This window comes from Staurois parvus, unplaced genomic scaffold (genome assembly GCF_062004578.1).
Source record: "Staurois parvus isolate SC_StPar_1 unplaced genomic scaffold, SC_StPar_1.0 ptg001568l, whole genome shotgun sequence".
Classification (NCBI taxonomy): Eukaryota; Metazoa; Chordata; class Amphibia; order Anura; family Ranidae; genus Staurois; species Staurois parvus.
In genome coordinates this window covers 76,480-97,500 of record NW_028319364.1, presented here as the reverse complement: position 1 = coordinate 97,500, position 21,021 = coordinate 76,480, and the positions used below count along the sequence as shown (strand labels likewise).

The 21,021-nt window shown below is 50.8% G+C and overlaps 1 protein-coding gene across 2 annotated transcripts in view; it reads right to left on the bottom strand.

Annotated features, from left to right (window-relative positions):
- LOC149435255 (protein kinase C alpha type) overlaps positions 1 to 20,502 on the bottom strand; it is a 98,440-nt gene extending 77,938 nt beyond the window's left edge. The window contains exons 1-5 of one of the 2 annotated variants that reach the window (XM_089662856.1): positions 20,371 to 20,502; positions 17,864 to 17,992; positions 6,371 to 6,527; positions 3,762 to 3,896; positions 2,345 to 2,438 (exon numbers count right to left, since the gene is read on the bottom strand). In XM_089662856.1, coding sequence (XP_089518982.1) covers positions 2,345 to 2,438; positions 3,762 to 3,896; positions 6,371 to 6,527; positions 17,864 to 17,992; positions 20,371 to 20,500 — 645 coding nt within the window. In that variant the 5' untranslated portion in view covers positions 20,501 to 20,502. The remainder of the gene's footprint in view (positions 1 to 2,344; positions 2,439 to 3,761; positions 3,897 to 6,370; positions 6,528 to 17,863; positions 17,993 to 20,370) is intronic. The other variant, XM_089662857.1, reaches the window with a different exon arrangement.
- Positions 20,503 to 21,021: the final 519 nt, after the last annotated feature.

Sequence of the window (21,021 nt, the reverse complement as noted above, 5' to 3'; positions counted from 1 at the left end):
GCTGGACACACATTTGTTCGATGGGATTGTTTTCTTTCCGTTTTCAATAATAAAATCAACCAAATGAAGCCGAACGATCGGCAGCGATCAGCCAGCCGGCATTCCAATGATTGGATTGGGTCGGGGAAGTGATTGAGGCCGCCACCACAGAAGTATAAAAGGCGGGTTCAATCTGTTTTCCGAGATCGGTTTCTATCATTCAGGAGCGGGAAGCAGCCGCTGATTGCCGAGGAGATCCCGGTGTGTATGGCCAGCAGTGAGAGGAGGAGAGCTATGGAGACATCTAGTGGACAGTGCTGGGTATTGCAGAGCAGGCCTGTACTGGGTATATATAGAGATGTTACAATCACTGACACCGTCAACTGACACCATCAACTGACAATCATCCGACCACACAGCAAAGACAAGTCACCGTATAATCAGGGCAGCATGTTGTAGAGCCACAGACTATTGTACATCATTCTCCTGGAAACAAACGTTTCATGACAGTGTGACGGTGTCACCCGCAGTCCAGAGAGGCAGCAAAAGGAATTCCTGCACCTCTCAGCATTAATGGATCAAACTGGATCATCTCCCTCCATTCCCAGAACACAGCTTCCCTCAGAGTCTCCAAACTGCAGCCCAGTCCTTGCTTTTATCTGGCCCTAGGGGCACTACTTCCTCCACTGATAACATTGAGACATGACACCATAATAATTGAGCCCAATGACACCAAAAATGGAGCAAAAATCATCCAAATGACACCAACAATGGGGCCAAATGACACCAATGAAAGGGCACAATTCCTCCTAATGACAGTAATGATGGGGTCCAATGACACCAATGATGGGACAAAATTCCTCCCACTGACACCAATGATGGGACACAATTCCTCCCACTGACACCAATGATGGGACACTATTCCTCCCACTGACACCAATGATGGGACACTATTCATCCCACTGACACCAATGAAAGGACACAATTCCTCCCACTGACACCAATGAAAGGACACAATTCCTCCCAATGACACCAATGAAAGGACACAATTCCTCCCACTGACACCAATGATTGGACACAATTCCTCCCACTGACACCAATGAAAGGACACAATTCCTCCTACTGACACCAATGATGGGGCACTATTCCTCCCACTGACACCAATGATGGAGCACTATTCCTCCCACTGACACCAATGACGGGGCACTATTCCTCCCACTGACACCAATGATGGGGCACTATTCCTCCCACTGATACCAATGATGGGGCACTATTCCTCCCACTGACACCAATGATGGGGCACTATTCCTCCCACTGACACCAATGATGGGGCACTATTCCTCCCACTGATACCGATGATGGAGCGCTATTCCTCCCACTGACACCAATGACGGGGCGCTATTCCTCCCACTGATACCAATGATGGGGCACTATTCCCCCCACTGATACCAATGATGGAGCACTATTCCTCCCACTGACACCAATGATGGGGCACTAATCCTCCCACTGATACCAATGATGGGACACTGTTTCTCCCACTGATACCAATGATGGGACACTATTCCTCCCACTGATACCAATGATGGGGCACTATTCCTCCCACTGACACCAATGATGGGGCACTATTCCTCCCACTGATACCAATGATGGGACACTGTTTCTCCCACTGATACCAATGATGGGACACTATTCCTCCCACTGATACCAATGATGGGGCACTATTCCTCCCACTGACACCAATGATGGGGCACTATTCCTTCCACTGACACCAATGATGGGGCACTATTCCTTCCACTGAAACCAATGATGGGGCACTATTCCTCCCAGTGACACCAATGATGGGGCACTATTCCTTCCACTGAAACCAATGATGGGGCACTATTCCTCCCAGTGACACCAATGATGGGGCACTATTCCTCCCAGTGACACCAATGATGGGGCATTGTTTATTTGCACTAATGTTAGGACTGCTCCTACCCCCTCTGGTCACAGTCCAGCTCCCCGGAAGGACAGTAAGTTGGCGCTTTCTTTAGCCCGGCTCTGGTTTGTATGTAGTGATGTGTGACGATCTTTCCCTTCATCCTCAGGAGAACCCCCCCCCCCCTTTCCCTCCATGACACCGGAGAGCTGTACTAAGAGACATTAAACCATCAGAAGTGAGAGAGCGCAGGTTGTACAGCGTGACGGCCTATGTGTGAGATACAACACCCCGTCCATACGGCGTCTCTCCATGGACTCCACTACTACAGACTGGAGATCATATGAAGAGTTGGATGGAACATTCACCTGGTGAATAAATGATGGATATAGAAATCGCTCTGTGGGGGGGGGGGGGGCGCAGGGCGTACAACGCGCAGACTCCTACCTCAAACTTCTGCCGCAGTTCCAGGTTCCCGTCCTCGGCCTCCGGGATGGGCACATTGTAATACTCCCCCTCCTCCTGGTTCAGCAGCTTGTACCTGAGCGGGGTGATGGAAATACCATGGATGAGCCGACACTCCATACACCAGACAAGACAAATCTACAAACTATCATTTCAGGTGTCACTGAAGTCCAAGGGGCCCCATTATTCGGGGTCCTTCCTTCCTGCCAGACACAATTGGACAAATGTGTCGGAAGAATCCGAATTTCTTAATCACAATAATAACGAATTTCAAGGAGTCCGAAATATAAACAAATTATCCAAAAATCAAAAACGAATTTGAAATGGAAACATAATGAGATAAATACAGTGAGGTGCAGACGTGAGATACGATGAGGACTCCTACTTAGGCTGCTTTAGAGAACAGAAAATGACTAGACTAGAAAAGAATAGAATAGACTAGAATAAAAAAAAAGAATGAAATAGAATAGAAATGAATATAAAAAAACTGAACAGAATAGAAAAGAAAGAAAAATAACATAGAATAGAATAAAACAGAATAGAAAAGACAGAAAAGAACAACATAGAATAGAATTATTTGTTTTTGGACAATATTATTCGATTTCAGAATTCGTTTCATATATTCATTATTTTCAAATAAATTCGATATCTGAAAATCTAATTTTAGAAGACGGTTATATTTGTTCAAATTTATTCTATTCTAATCTATTCAAATATTTTCTATTCTACCGTTTTATTTTGTATTCTATTCTTTTATATTCCGTTCCTTTCTTTTCTATTCCATTTTATTCTATTCTTTTATATTCTATTCCTTTATTTTCGATTCTATTTTTTTCTATTCCATTCCTATATTTTCTGTTTTATTTCATTCTATTTCTTTTCTATTCTATTCCATTTTAATCTATTATTTTATATGCTATCCCTTTATGTTCTATTCTATGTTATTCTATTCCATTCTATGTATTTTCTATTCTCTTCCATTCTATCCTATTCAGCAGCGTAAGTAGGAATTATCATCTTATTTCCCGTTTATACTTTACTGCATTGATTACAAAATGTTTCCATTTTGAATTTGAACTCATTTTAACATTCAAACTTATTTTGGAATCAATTTTTGAAGTCGGATAATTCGTTTTATTATCATTCGTTACTATTGTGATTCAGAAATTCAGACAGATCTCTGAATAATGAAAACGTATCTGGACTTGTAAGTTGTTGCTAAACGAATCGTATGTGACAATATTGTCAGAGCCACGTCTTGTTCCCAGAGCTGTCCTTCCACTGACTGCAGGTCCCCACATAGGATTCCATCCTCCATGCAGCCGCTGAATGATAAAACATGGCCGCCATCCGGGCCGCCTCGCAAATCAGCCAATCATCTTCCTGGATCTGTACTCACCAGCCACACGCCGGCATTTTCATGAGTTCTGACACCCCGAATGAGAAGGAGCCCATGAAATCGTTCCTGGTAGTTCTGTCCCAGTCCCAGATCTCGATGGAGAGGCGCCGGTCCTTATCTGACGGTTTGAGTTTGCTGGAAGAAGAAGGTGAGAGGCCACATTACTGCGAAGTCGGCTCCAGAGAGACATTCTCCGATATCTTCATCTCATTCCAGCCAATCATCGGACTGGCAGCCAGGAGACATCCCTTCCCTCTATCACAGCTCCCTCCAGTGACCGATGTATGCGGATCCTCACCCTTCCTACACAGCGATCTAACTAGCCAAGTCTGTGGCTGCATGTTCCCAATGGGGTATTTAGGTGTTGTGCTGCCCTAGGCAACACAAGAATTGTGCGCCCCCCAATGAGAGAGCGAGAGTTCAATGAGTGTGTATATGATTCTCCCTCCCTCTCTCCCCCCCCGTCCCTTTCTCTCTCTCCCCCCCCTCTCCATCTCCTCCCCTCTCTCTCCCCCCCCCTCTCTCTCCATCTCCCCCCCCCCCCTCCCTCCCTTTCTCTCTCCCCACATATCCCGTCCTCCCCTGTCCCTTTCTCTCTCCCCCCCCCTCTCGTTCTCTCTCTCCCTCTCCCCCCTCCCTCCTTTTCTCTCTCTCCCCCCCCCCTCTTGTTCTCTCCCTCTCTCTCTCCCCCCGTCCTCTTCTCCCCCCCCCTCCTCTCTTGCGCTCTCCCTCCTTTCTCTCCTCCCCCCCCTCCCTCTCTCGCTCCCTCTCTTCCCCCCTACTAGCACATATCCCTCCCATTCCACCTAGCAAATACCCCAAAATTCCCATTACACTTCTTAGAAAAAGTGGAGAGGAGAAAGCCGGGAGGAGGTGCAGGCTGTGTTGTGTTCTCTGGGCTCTCCCTCCTGTCATCCATGCTGCACAAGAGACAGGATCACTGATCATAGATCGTATGGGACTGTACACACACTGTATGATTACCACCCCCTATCTCCTCCAAGTGCTGCTCGTCTCTGGGCAGCATGGACGACAGGGGGGACAGCCCAGAGACCACAACACAGCTCACCTCCTCCCGGCTCTTTCCTCTCCCTGCTCCAGGCTTTCCTCTGGGTCCGAGTTCTGAGAGCTGGCGGGGGAAGGAGCTTAACGGCTACTCAGGAACACCAGAGAACCCCCTTGATCTGGCCAGGTATGTCTCCCCCTCCAGCAGCAGAAAGCCAGGAGAAGGGAGAGGGGGAGAAACCGGCTTTCAGCTGCTGGAGGGAGAGATACACATCGTTCTGCAACTGCCTTCCCCCAGCACACCAATCCTCCTGCTGTCCGGGCCACCTACAGGAGTACCCTGCATGGCTCAGTACGCTGCTGCTCACCAGGTCCCTTCTTCCAGGGGGTGGTGCTGATCCCCTAAAAATTTCCGCCCTAAGCAAATGCCTTGTTTGCCTCGCGGTAAATACACCGCTGCATGTTCCTACTGAGCAAGTCTCTGTCCTGATACCAAACCCAAAGAACCGAACACCTATCCTAGTTAGGCTCCTCATCGTACACCTGTCCTAGTGGTGCTCTCCATTCCCAACTGACCCAACTCTAAGAACGGATGAGTGACTAGCAGCTACAGGAAGCACAGACAGTTCATTTTTCAGATTTTTAGCACAGCAGCCCATTGCGTACTGGTGGATCTACTGCAGCTTCTTCTGTCACCAGACCAAACATCTCTTCACCTCTGGCTCAGCACTAGTCATTCATAAGTCTTCAACATTCTCATGGACCCTCTGAACCCTGCTACTGCACCCGTCCCCGGAATCGGATCACCACCCGTCCCCGGAATCGGATCACCACCCGTCCCCGGAATCGGATCACCACCCGTCCCCGGAATCGGATCACCACCCCTTCCCAGAATCGGATCACCACCCGTCCCCGGAAATCGGATCAGCACCCGTCCCCGGAAATCGGATCAGCACCCGTCCCCGGAAATCGGATCAGCACCCGTCCCCGGAAATCGGATCAGCACCCGTCCCCGGAAATCGGATCAGCACCCGTCCCCGGAAATCGGATCAGCACCCGTCCCCGGAAATCGGATCAGCACCCGTCCCCGGAATCGGATCAGCACCCGTCCCCGGAATCGGATCAGCACCCGTCCCCGGAACCGGATCACCACCCGTCCCCGGAATCGGATCACCACCCGTCCCCAGAATCGGATCACCACCCATTCCTGGAATTGGATCAGCACCCGTCCCCGGAACCGGATCAGCACCCGTCCACGGTATCGGATCACCACCCGTCCCCGGAATCGGATCACCACCCGTCCCAGGAATCGGATCACCACCCCTCCCTGGAATCGGATCACCACCCCTCCCTGGAATCGGATCACCACCCCTCCCCGGAATCGGATCACCACCCCTCCCCGGAATCGGATCACCACCCCTCCCCGGAATCGGATCACCACCCGTTCCCGGAATCGGATCAGCACCCGTCCCCGGAACCGGATCAGCACCCGTCCCCGGTATCGGATCACCACCCGTCCCCGGTATCGGATCACCACCCGTCCCCGGAATCGGATCAGTACACCCCTCCCCCAATCTGTAGATACCAATGAGAAAGTGACGTACAAAGAGAAGGACTCGTTCCAGTGCGGGTTCAGCGTGGAGCGGATGGTTTTGGTTTTCTGTTTGCTCTCATTCTTGGGGTCGGGGATTAGTTTCAGTTTGACGTAGGGATCAGACAGTCCATTGGGGTCCATGGGGATGAGGTTCTTGGCGTCACGGACTGCAAAGTAAAAGAATTAGTGAAGAACCCAATCTCTGTGCATTGTCACCTGTGACTGGTATACAGACAGTGAAGTAATAAAACGTTACATTGTATATAGAGAACGTTACATATGGTTTAAGAAAAACAAAACCAAAACAAAAGTGGTATTGATGCAGATGATCCTCCCCCTCCCCCGCCACTGGCAGAGCCGAGAGGGTCCTATGACATTATACACAGGAACAGAAGGCGGATGGGAGTAATGGAAGGTCATCTGTTTTAAGTGGAAACCCCCTTTAAGTAAATATATTGGCATCCATTCCTGAAGCCCCCACAGCTGCTGAGAGATCACAGCTGCATTACGGGAGGACGTCATATGACGTCTACCCACAACAATGAAAGTCCCGCCCAGCTGTCATTTTACAACAGGCCGGGTCGGAAGTGGTTAAAGAGCTGAATAGCAAAGTTCAGATTACACGCACAGCTGAGTGATCAGAGGCGGGCCTCATTCCTCTTGTCCTGGTTACGCCCCTCTTGCATTGAAGACAAACCGCTTACCAGCAACCCCTATGACAGCAGCAGCACGTCCGCACTGACAAATGTATATATATATATATATATATATACACATTAAAAGAGCTTTTATAGAAGTAGCCAAATAAATGATGTTGTACACAGAAACACATTCTGGGGTTAGTTTGGTGTCGGAGGGGGGGAGGGGAGCAGTGAATGGTATATGGTCACCATTGTGTTGGGTTTTCAGGTTCAAAAATATAATTATTTTGCTCTGCTAAGTTTTTGGGCATTTGTTAATTTTGCTGACCTTTAAAGTTCAAAGTACTAGATGACGGCAGGAGTTACCAGACCACAACTGCGAGGACAAGAGAGCAATCAGAACAAATGTGCTGCTTCTCCTTTCAGTGTTCAGTCACAGGCTAGGGGCTGGTCCGGGATGACAGGCTGGGGGCGGGTCCGGGATGACAGGCTGGGGGCGGGTCCGGGATGACAGGCTGGGGGCGGGTCCGGGATGACAGGCTGGGGGCGGGTCCGGGATGACAGGCTGGGGGCGGGTCCGGGATGACAGGCTGGGGGCGGGTCCGGGATGACAGGCTGGGGGCGGGTCCGGGATGACAGGCTGGGGGCGGGTCCGGGATGACAGGCTGGGGGCTGGTCCGGGATGACAGGCTGGGGGCTGGTCCGGGATGACAGGCTGGGGGCTGGTCCGGGATGACAGGCTGGGGGCTGGTCCGGGATGACAGGCTGGGGGCTGGTCCGGGATGACAGGCTGGGGGCTGGTCCGGGATGACAGGCTAGGGGCTGGTCCGGGATGACAGGCTAGGGGCTGGTATGGGATGACAGGCTGGGGGCTGGTCCGGGATGACAGGCTGGGGGCTGGTCCGGGATGACAGGCTGGGGGCTGGTCCGGGATGACAGGCTGGGGGCTGGTCCGGGATGACAGGCTGGGGGAATCTCTGGACTCAAGGTGAATATCAAAGCTGGTTTTCTTATTTATCCTTTAATGAGCTTTACCTGGTTATTTCTGCTGTGATGTAAGACAGCTAATAAGAGAACCAATCCTGAGGAGCCTCAGTCTGATTACCATTTCCAAGTGAAAAGATTCTAAATTACTCTCCTTTGTAGAAGGAGGAGGAGGCATTTCTCAGTATCCCTCCCCCCAGTGATCAGACTGTACATTGTAACTTCGTATCAGAATGCCTTTGTGAAGACGTTGTCAGGGGAGCTGTGGTAATAAATACCTGGAAGGGTCACACTGCCCCATAGTGCCCCGAGTCTCCGCACAGCTGACACTCACACGTGTGGAAAACTCCAACAGATGCCTCAGACCACTGAGCAGTGAGCGAGAGGAAAACTGTTACTTTTCCAATGGAGATGTCAGGATGGAGAGGAGACGGCAGAGCGGAGGATCACCAGCAGCCATCACAGCGCAACTTCAATCTCATCCGACAACCGTGACGGCGACTCCTCCGACCCGACACCCAATCCCGGATCTCATTTCACAGCAATTAATTCCCCTGCGATCCACAACGTCGGAATTAGGAGCAATTAAGAGGCAGCAGAGAGGCCACCCAACCCGTCACTGTTCATTAATGAGACCTCCTCAGTACAACTTCCTGCCTCCCCATCATCACCCAACTGGAGACATCAACTCCTCTGCAGGTCTAAGTGACCCCAGAATGAGGACAGATACCGAGAATGACACCCGGCATCCAGGACAGGAGTGGGACTGTGCAGAGTCCATACATACAGAATGGGGACAGATACCAAGAATGACACCCGGCATCCAGGACAGGAGGAGTGGGACTGTGCAGAGTCCATACCTACAGAATGGGGACAGATACCAAGAATGACACCCGGCATCCGGGACAGGAGGAGTGGGACTGTGCAGAGTCCATACATACAGAATGGGGACAGATACCGAGAATGACACCCGGCATCCAGGACAGGAGGAGTGGGACTGTGCAGAGTCCATACCTACAGAATGGGGACAGATACCAAGAATGACACCCGGCATCCGGGACAGGAGGAGTGGGACTGTGCAGAGTCCATACATACAGAATGGGGACAGATACCGAGAATGACACCCGGCATCCAGGACAGGAGGAGTGGGACTGTGCAGAGTCCATACCTACAGAATGGGGACAGATACCGAGAATGACACCCGGCATCCGGGACAGGAGAAGTGGGACTGTGCAGAGTCCATACATACAGAAGAAGGACAGATACCGAGAACGACACCCGGCATCCGGGACAGGAGAGGTGGGACTGTGCAGAGTAAGGACAGATACCGAGAATCGGTCGGGGAGGATTTGGGTAAATCATGAACAGGAAATAACTTCCATTGGAATAAATCTTCCAGTCTGGTCACCATGGAAACGAGGGATAGCAGCAAACAAAAGGCGTCCCGGCATAGGAAGTGATTTGCCGTCAATGAGAGTGGATTTATCTGGGGTCTGTATGATTCTCCCCGCCCCCCCAGGAGCGGACCCCATCCCCCCACTATCTGCCTCCAGCAGCTGATACATTATTTATTGGAATCAGAAAAGCTGTGATTAGTGGAGAGAGTCAGCTTCCAGCGCACATATCACCCCGTCCAGCCCAGTGTACACCCACCATGGAGAGTCACTCAGAGCCGTCAGAGGATGGAAGCTGACATCTCCAACACCCATGACACAGGAGACGGTCAGAGACTGCGGACATAGTACAGGAGATGACCAGAGACTGCGGACATAGTACAGGAGATGACCAGAGACTGCGGACACAGTACAGGAGATGACCAGAGACTGCGGACACAGTACAGGAGATGACCAGAGACTGCGGACATAGTACAGGAGATGACCAGAGACTGCGGACACAGTACAGGAGATGACCAGAGACTGCGGACATAGTACAGGAGATGACCAGAGACTGCGGACACAGTACAGGAGATGATCAGAGACTGCAGACATAGTACAGGAGATGACCAGAGACTGCAGACACAGTACAGGAGATGACCAGAGACTGCAGACACAGTACAGGAGATGACCAGAGACTGCGGACACAGTACAGGAGATGATCAGAGACTGCGGACACAGTACAGGAGATGACCAGAGACTGCAGACACAGTACAGGAGATGACCGGAGACTGCGGACATAGTACAGGAGATGACCAGAGACTGCGGACACGGTACAGGGATGACCAGAGACTGCAGACACAGTACAGGAGATGACCAGAGACTGCGGACACGGTACAGGAGATGACCAGAGACTGCGGACACGGTACAGGAGATGACCAGAGACTGCGGACACGGTACAGGGGATGACCAGAGACTGCGGACACGGTACAGGAGATGACCAGAGACTGCGGACACGGTACAGGAGATGACCAGAGACTGCAGACACAGTACAGGAGATGACCAGAGACTGCGGACACAGTACAGGGGATGACCAGAGACTGCGGACACAGTACAGGAGATGACCAGAGACTGCGGACACAGTACAGGGGATGACCAGAGACTGCGGACACGGTACAGGAGATGACCAGAGACTGCGGACACGGTACAGGGATGACCAGAGACTGCAGACACAGTACAGTAGATGACCAGAGACTGCGGACACAGTACAGTAGATGACCAGAGACTGCGGACACGGTACAGGAGATGACCAGAGACTGCGGACACGGTACAGGAGATGACCAGAGACTGCGGACACGGTACAGGAGATGACCAGAGACTGCGGACACAGTACAGGAGATGACCAGAGACTGCGGACACAGTACAGGAAATGGTCAGAGACTGCGGACACGGTACAGGGATGACCAGAGACTGCAGACACGGTACAGGAGATGACCAGAGACTGCAGACACAGTACAGGAGATGACCAGAGACTGCGGACACGGTACAGGAAATGGTCAGAGACTGCGGACACAGTACAGGAGATGACCAGAGACTGCAGACACAGTACAGGAGATGACCAGAGACTGCGGACACAGTACAGGAGATGACCAGAGACTGCGGACACAGTACAGGAGATGACCAGAGACTGCAGACACAGTACAGGAGATGACCAGAGACTGCAGACATAGTACAGGAGATGACCAGAGACTGCGGACACAGTACAGGAGACGGTCCCCCACTGATCCTCTTCAAGGAAGATATCTCCTCTGTGCAGACAATCCAGGTTTATGGTGTTCAGCCCGTTTTTCAGTTTCATTCGTTGCTCTTCTTTGTATGGATACGACAACTCCTCCCATTTATGACATGTGAACGGTGAAATGAGATGAAAAGGAACAAACTCTATGATTTTACCGCCCGTCACTGATGTGACCCTGAATGCACTGTTCTCTGTGACAGTTCCAGTTGTCACCATCGGGGGGCAATGTTGTCACATGGATGGGATCATCATCCACTGATACAATGTATCTCCTGTTGGGTACCATGGATGGTCTATGGTGTCACACTGAAGGGGGGTCATTTCAGGTGTCACTTGGCATCCTGTGTGTCAGGAAGATTCTCCTCCTATGACGCTGATGACAGTGAAGTCCCTCAGATCTCTGATTGGCTGCTCTGGGTTCCTGAGTAAAGCGGCTTGTGGCACATCAGACGGGGAGAGTGAGCATCCAACATGGAGGAAGAATACTGGAGGCCGGAGCTACTGCACTACTTATATTCAGGGGTCTCCATACTGCCGCCCAAGGGCCCTTCACTTGCCTCTATCTGACCCTTGGGGTGCCATCCCTTCCACTGACACCAATGATGGGGCACTATCCCTCCCACTGACACCAATGATGGGGCACTATCCCTCCCACTGACACCAATGATGGGGCACTATCCCTCCCACTGACACCAATGATGGGGCACTATTCCTCCCACTGACACCAATGATGGGGCACTATCCCTCCCACTGACACCAATGATGGGGCACTATTCCTCCCACTGACACCAATGATGGGGCACTATTCCTCCCACTGACACCAATGATGGGGCACTATCCCTCCCACTGACACCAATGATGGGGCACTATCCCTCCCACTGACACCAATGATGGGGCACTATCCCTCCCACTGACACCAATGATGGGGCACTATTCCTCCCACTGACACCAATGATGGGGCACTATTCCCCCCACTGACACCAATGATGGGGCACTATTCCTCCCACTGATACCAATGATGGGGCACTATTCCTCCCACTGACACCAATGATGGGGCACTATTCCCCCCACTGACACCAATGATGGGGCACTATTCCTCCCACTGACACCAATGATGGAGCACTATTCCTCCCGCTGACACCAATGTTGGGGCACTATTCCTCCCGCTGACACCAATGATGGGGCACTATTCCTCCTACTAACACCAATGATAAGGCACTATTCCTCCCACTGACACCAATGATGGGGCACTATTCCTCCCACTGACACCAATGATGGGGCGCTATTCTTCCATTGACACCAATGATGGGGCACTATTCCTCCCACTGACACCAATGATGGGGCACTATTCCTCCCACTGACACCAATGATGGGGCACTATTCCTCCCACTGACACCAATGATGGGGCACTATTCCTTCCACTGACACCAATGATGAGGCACTATTCCTTCCACTGACACCAATGATGGGGCACTATTCCTCCCACTGATACCAATGATGGGGCACTATTCCTCCCACTGACACCAATGATGGGGCACTATTCCTCCCACTGACACCAATGATGGGGCACTATTCCTTCCACTGATACCAATGATGGGGCACTATTCCTCCCACTGACACCAATGATGGGGCACTATTCCTTCCACTGACACCAATGATGGGGCACTATTCCTCCCACTGATACCAATGATGAGGCACTATTCCTTCCACTGACACCAATGATGGGGCACTATTCCTCCCACTGATACCAATGATGAGGCACTATTCCTTCCACTGACACCAATGATGGGGCACTATTCCTTCCACTGACACCAATGATGGGGCACTATTCCTCCCACTGACACCAATGATGGGACACTATTCCTCCCACTGATACCAATGATGGGGCACTATTCCTTCCACTGACACCAATGATGGGGCACTATTCCTTCCACTGATACCAATGATAAGGCACTATTCCTCCCACTGACACCAATGATGGGGCACTATTCCTCCCACTGACACCAATGATGGGGCACTATTCCTCCCACTGACACCAATGATGGGGCACTATTCCTCCATTGACACCAATGATGGGGTGCTATTCCTCCATTGACACCAATGATGGGGCGCTATTCCTCCCACTGACACCAATGATGGGGCACTATTCCTCCCATTGACACCAATGATGGGGCACTATTCCTCCCACTGACACCAATGATGGGGCACTATTCCTCCCACTGACACCAATGATGGGGCACTATTCCTCCCACTGACACCAATGATGGGGCACTATTCCTCCATTGACACCAATGATGGGGCACTATTCCTCCCACTGACACCAATGATGGGGCACTATTCCTCCCACTGACACCAATGATGGGGCACTATTCCTCCCACTGACACCAATGATGGGGCACTATTCCTCCCACTGACACCAATGATGGGGCACTATTCCTCCCACTGATACCAATGATGAGGCACTATTCCTCCGACTGATACCAATGATGGGGCACTATTCCTCCCACTGACACCAATGATGGGACACTATTCCTCCCACTGATACCAATGATGGGGCACTATTCCTCCCACTGACACCAATGATGGGGCACTATTCCTCCCACTGACACCAATGATGGGACACTATTCCTCCCACTGACACCAATGATGGGGCGCTATTCCTCCCACTGACACCAATGATGGGACACTATTCCTCCCACTGACACCAATGACGGGGCACTATTCCTCCCACTGACACCAATGATGGGGCACTATTCCTCTCACTGACACCAATGATGGGACACTATTCCTCCCACTGATACCAATGATGGGGCACTATTCCTCCCACTGACACCAATGATGGGGCACTATTCCTCCCACTGATACCAATGACGGGGCACTATTCCTTCCACTGACACTAATGATGGGACACTATTCCTCCCACTGACACCAATGATGGGGCACTATTCCTCCCGCTGACACTGGTGTAATTTTTTTGCTCCCACTGACCACCAAGCCTACAGCATTTACTACCCTCGCTGGCCGCAGTCCAGCCCCTCAAAAAGGTTGAAGGTCAGTAAAGTGGCCCTTTGTTTCCAGTTTGGGGACCCCGCTATATTTGCTGTTTAGCAGTCTGCAAGTAGGAATTGTGGAGAGGCAGGCCAGCACACGGCTACTTTACGGCAGTGCTGTGAACACAGCAGATAAGGGGACATCAGACTACACAGGTGAGGCCGCAGAGGGACAGGTGCAGAGCCGGCGCCGGCCTTCCAGCAATCCTCAGCACATATTTGTACAAGGAGGAGCCTCTTCCAGCTGCTGCACATTGGCAGTTGATTGGCAGTTGATTGCGCCGGTTATTGATTTGACCTGTGTGACCCTGAACCCTCCTGTCCCGGGTGTGCACACCGCTCAGCGGGGACATCCTTTAGTAAATAGTGTCCTGTGATATCGCTGGGCCTGTAATCTCCACAAATAATCGTCCTATTTACTCTGCAATGATGGGTGGAGGGCGCCTCCCTGAGCCCTTCATCCCTCCTATTGGCTGTGTGCCGGAATGTCACATAGGGACCTCCGCCACCTGGAGACTGGAGGGTGCACAACACGGACCCTGCCAGAGGGGGGCGCTGCAGCACACAGATTGCTTAAAAAGAAAGGATAAAGAAAAACAAAAATGGTAAATAAAAGAAAAGCAGCCGCAGCTCCTCCACTCCTAGTGATGACAGACCGGGAGGAAGGTGGAGGAAAATCGCCCCGTAGATATTGTGACCATCCCCCGGCTACGTCCAAATCCCCAAAGTGCTGAGAACGACCCCTGACTCCTCCCGCTGGATCATCCACGTCATTCATCATGCAGGAGGAGAGGAGGGAGACACGGGCTCAGCCATGAGGGAGGGAAGAGTGACGGCACAGCGGAGGAACAACGGCACAACTTTGTGTACTACAGCACTAACCAGCCGACGGCAGGAGGAGTCCCAGCCAGGGACCATAATCATTTCACCCCCAGCAGGACTCATTACAGCCAGCAGGGTCTGAGCATTCCATATCAATTCATCCTGGAGAACATTCACTGTGCGCCTGCTGGATGGAGGGAAGATCAGAGGATTCTCTCCACCTACTCCTGTCCTCTGCTCTGCTGGAGGACTCCGCTCCTTCCTCTATGACTCTCCTCTCCTGGAGGACTCCACTCCTTCCTCTATAACTCTCCTCTCCTGGAGGACTCCGCTCCTTCCTCTATAGCTCTCCTCTCCTGGAGGACTCCGCTCCTTCCTCTATGACTCTCCTCTCCTGGAGGACTCCGCTCCTTCCTCTATAGCTCTCCTCTCCTGGAGGACTCCGCTCCTTCCTCTATAGCTCTCCTCTCCTGGAGGACTCCGCTCCTTCCTCTATAGCTCTCCTCTCCCGGAGGACTCCGCTCCTTCCTCTATAACTCTCCTCTCCCGGAGGACTCCGCTCCTTCCTCTATGACTCTCCTCTCCTGGAGGACTCCGCTCCTTCCTCTATAACTCCTCTCCTGGAGGACTCCGCTCCTTCCTCTATAACTCCCCTCTCCCGGAGGACTCCGCTCCTTCCTCTATAACTCCCCTCTCCCGGAGGACTCCGCTCCTTCCTCTATAGCTCTCCTCTCCCGGAGGACTCCGCTCCTTCCTCTATAGCTCTCCTCTCCCGGAGGACTCCGCTCCTTCCTCTATAACTCCCCTCTCCTGGAGGACTCCGCTCCTTCCTCTATAACTCCCCTCTCCTGGAGGACTCCGCTCCTTCCTCTATAACTCCCCTCTCCTGGAGGACTCCGCTCCTTCCTCTATAGCTCTCCTCTCCTGGAGGACTCCGCTCCTTCCTCTATAACTCTCCTCTCCTGGAGGACTCCGCTCCTTCCTCTATAGCTCTCCTCTCCTGGAGGACTCCGCTCCTTCCTCTATAACTCTCCTCTCCCGGAGGACTCCGCTCCTTCCTCTATAACTCCCCTCTCCCGGTGGACTCCGCTCCTTCCTCTGGAACTCTCCTCTCCCGGAGGACTCCGCTCCTTCCTCTGGAACTCTCCTCTCCCGGAGGACTCCGCTCCTTCCTCTGGAACTCTCCTCTCCCGGAGGACTCCGCTCCTTCCTCTGGAACTCTCCTCTCCCGGAGGACTCCGCTCCTTCCTCTGGAACTCTCCTCTCCCGGAGGACTCCGCTCCTTCCTCTAGAACTCCGCTCCTTCCTCTAGAACTCTCCTCTCCCGGAGGACTCCGCTCCTTCCTCTAGAACTCTCCTCTCCCGGAGGACTCCGCTCCTTCCTCTAGAACTCTCCTCTCCCGGAGGACTCCACTCCTTCCTCTATAACTCCCCTCTCCCGGAGGACTCCGCTCCTTCCTCTATAGCTCTCCTCTCCCGGAGGACTCCGCTCCTTCCTCTATAACTCTCCTCTCCCGGAGGACTCCGCTCCTTCCTCTATAACTCTCCTCTCCTGGAGGACTCCGCTCCTTCCTCTATAACTCTCCTCTCCTGGAGGACTCCGCTCCTTCCTCTATAACTCTCCTCTCCTGGAGGACTCCGCTCCTTCCTCTATAACTCTCCTCTCCTGGAGGACTCCGCTCCTTCCTCTATAACTCTCCTCTCCTGAAATACTCTGCTCTGCTGGAGGACTCCGCTCCTTCCTCTATAACTCTCCTTTCCTGGAGGACTCCGCTCCTTCCTCTATAACTCTCCTCTCCTGGAGGACTCCGCTCCTTCCTCTATAACTCCTCTCCTGGAGGACTCCGCTCCTTCCTCTATAACTCTCCTCTCCTGGAGGACTCCGCTCCTTCCTCTATAACTCTCCTCTCCTGGAGGACTCCGCTCCTTCCTCTATAACTCTCCTCTCCTGGAGGACTCCGCTCCTTCCTCTATAACTCTCCTCTCCTGGAGGACTCCGCTCCTTCCTCTATAACTCTCCTCTCCTGGAGGACTCCGCTCCTTCCTCTATAACTCTCCTCTCCTGGAGGACTCCGCTCCTTCCTCTATAACTCTCCTCTCCTGGAGGACTCCGCTCCTTCCTCTATAACTCCTCTCCTGGAGGACTCCGCTCCTTCCTCTATAACTCTCCTCTCCTGGAGGACTCCGCTCCTTCCTCTATAACTCTCCTCTCCTGGAGGACTCCGCTCCTTCCTCTATAGCTCTCCTCTCCTGGAGGACTCCGCTCCTTCCTCTATAGCTCTCCTCTCCCGGAGGACTCCCCTCCTTCCTCTATAACTCTCCTCTCCTGGAGGACTCCGCTCCTTCCTCTATAACTCCTCTCCTGGAGGACTCCGCTCCTTCCTCTATAACTCCTCTCCTGGAGGACTCCGCTCCTTCCTCTATAACTCCTCTCCTGGAGGACTCCGCTCCTTCCTCTATAACTCTCCTCTCCTGGAGGACTCCGCTTCTTCCTCTATAACTCTCCTCTCCTGGAGGGCTCCGCTCCTTCCTCTATAGCTCTCCCTTCCTGGAGGACTCCGCTCCTTCCTCTATAACTCCCCTCTCCTGGAGGACTCCGCTCCTTCCTCTATAACTCTCCTCTCCTTCCTCTATAACTCTCCTCTCCTGGAGGACTCCGCTCCTTCCTCTATAACTCTCCTCTCCTGGAGGACTCCGCTCCTTCCTCTATAACTCTCCTCTCCTTCCTCTATAACTCTCCTCTCCTGGAGGACTCCTCTCCTTCCTCTATAACTCTCCTCTCCTGGAGGACGGATTATGCGGTAATATTACAATAAGAAGAGCTCCGCCTCTTACCGGTGACACTGAGGAGGTCCCCCTTCACCTCGGCCTTCAGAAACATGCGCCCCCTCTTCTCCGTATGGTCCATCCCACATAGACTGGGCACGTTGACGACACAGACTTTATGTACATTCATATCACAGGCTGTGGGGGAGGGGAGAGATATACAGAGTCAGGTCACATGGCAGCTTTATGATTTATTTCAGGTACTTATATAGCGCCCTCAATGTACTCCGCGCTTTACATATATATTGTACATTCATCAGGCCCCGCCCCCGAGGAGCGTACAATCTAAGGTCCCTAACTCACATTCATACATACACATACTAGGGCCAATTTAGACAGGAGCCAATTAACCTGCCAGCATGTCTTTGGAGTGTGGGAGTAAACCGGAGTACCCGGAGGAAACCCACGCAGGCACAGGAAGGACATGCAAACTCCAGGCAGGTGGCGCCATGGTTGGGATTTGAACGACCCCGGTACTGCCAGGCGGAAGGGCTAACCATTTAGCCGCTGTGCTCCCTTTATGAAGAAATCCATCCAAATATATATTAAGTCATTGGTGGAGTCTGGTATCACGGGATGGGGGGGGGGGGGGGGGGGACATGGGGAAGGACAACAACGTAATATGCTGTATGTAAACAAAGGGATTGACAGAGTTATTGTGCTGCATGTAAATACACGGGAGACAGAGCTACTGTGATGTATGTAAACAAAGGGATGACATAGAGCTATTGTGATGTGTGTAAACAAATGGGATGGGGACAGAGCTACTGTGCTGTATGTAAACAAAGGGATGACATAGAGCTATTGTGATGTATGTAAACAAATGGGATGGGGACAGAGCTACTGTGCTGTATGTAAACAAAGGGATGACATAGAGCTATTGTGATGTATGTAAACAAATGGGATGGGGACAGAGCTACTGTGCTGTATGTAAACAAAGGGATGACATAGAGCTATTGTGATGTGTGTAAACAAATGGGATGGGGACAGAGCTACTGTGCTGTATGTAAACAAAGGGATGACATAGAGCTATTGTGATGTATGTAAACAAATGGGATGGGGACAGAGCTACTGTGCTGTATGTAAACAAAGAAGACAGATAGTGCTGTTGTGATGTAAACAAAGGGGACGAGATATAGCTACTGTGATGTACGTAAACAAAGGGGCTGTGGAAATGGTATTGTGCTGTATGTAAACAAAGATGGTACATAGTTACTGTTCTGTATGTAAACAAAGGTGGTACATAGTTACTGTGCTGTATGTAAACAAAGGGGAGGGCAGAGTTACTGAGCTGTAGTAAATAAAGGGGAGGTGACAGTGGTACTGTGTTGTATGTAAATAAAGGGGGAGCAGATTCAGAATACAATATGTAAATATGGGGAGGAGTTAGATTCAGGGTATTGCATGTAAATGATGGGGAGGAGCTGGCTTTGAGTACTGTATGTAAATTAGGGGGAGGAGGCAGATTAAGTGCACTGCATGTAAATAAGGGGGAGGGATAAATTCGGAGTAATGCACAGAGATGGGCACAACAGAAAAATTTCTTTTGGATTTTTTGCTGAAAATTTTGTTTCATCACATTTGTTATGTTAGAATTATTCGTTTTTGGAATTCGTTTCGTATATTCATTATTTTCAAATCAATTTGAAATTCAAAATTTTAGAAGACAGCTATATTCTTTCTATTCTATTTTATTCTTTTCTATTCTAATCTATTCTATTCGAAATTCAAATTTCAGAAGACAGCTCTGTTCTTTCTATTTTCTATTACATTCTCTCCAATTCCTTTATCTTCTATTCTTTTGAAATTTACATTTTCTATTCTAGTCTATTATGTTTCAGTCTATTCTACTCGTTTATTTTCCATTCTATTCTGTGTTATTCTAGTCTATTATGTTTCAGTCTATTCTACTCGTTTATTTTCCATTCTATTCTGTGTTATTCTAGTCTATTATGTTTCAGTCTATTCTACTCGTTTATTTTCCATTCTATTCTGTGTTATTCTAGTCTATTATGTTTCAGTCTATTCTACTCGTTTATTTTCCATTCTATTTTGTGTTATTCTAGTCTATTCTGTTCTATTTGATTTCATTTTATTCTACGTAGGAATGATCATTTTATTTCACTTCGATTCCTCACTATATTTATTGCGCTGCGTTTCCATTTTGAATTCCAGTTCAGATCATTTGTTTTGTTAGAAGGTATTTCTGATTCGTTGAAGTGAATTATTATTGTGATTCAGAAATTTGGATACAACCGAATCTCCGAATAACGAAGCAAATTGTACATGACTAGAAATGTATGTAAATCAGGGGGAGGAGTTAGATCCAGGGTAGTGTATGTATACCGGGAGGGATAGAGTCAGATTACTAAATGTAAATCTATATGTAAAGCAGGGGGAGGAGTTAGATTCAGGGTGGTGTATATTTTTTGGGGGCGGGAGGTAGATTCAGAGTCCTTTATGTAAATGAGAGGGAGGAGCCAGATGCAGCACACCCCTCCCCAGCCTGTACTTACTCTCGCACTTCATTCCTTGGTGTATTAACCCGTAGAGCAGCGATCCGCAGTGGTCGCAGAAGGTGGGGCTCCCGTAGGTGTGAATCTTAAACTTGTGCTTACTGCGGGGGTCCTGCAAGACACAAGGCATGAAATATCAGTCAGAGCGGAGCCCACAGGTGGGAAGCAAAAGGACATTGCAGCAGTAGGAGTGAGACTCTCTCATACCGGACCCAGGAGGGAAGAGCTGAGAATTTAAAGACAACTCCAGTGATGCAGCTCTCCCCCCAAAACTGAACACACCAGATGGACGGTGAAAAAACAAAGGGGGTTATTCAGTAGGAAGGTGCAAATAGCTGACCGTGATGAGCGCAGAGCATTCCGCCATCCGTGACTAATGACTGAGCAATGGTTAGTGAATGAGCCCCACGCGGACAATCCCAGGAGGAGGGGCCGAGTCTGCGGGAGACCTACAACGCCACAGACTATGTCAGAGCTATATAAAGAAACGTGGACACCATACCACAATCCTTGCAGGATATCCAGGTGTACAGAGCGGGATCGCCCCATTGTGGGCGGGATCTATGCAGTTTGGTAGGTGACTCGGCACCCTCCACCTACAACCAGGGGCAGACTGACAACTCGTGGGGCCCCCAGGCAATAGGGGATCAT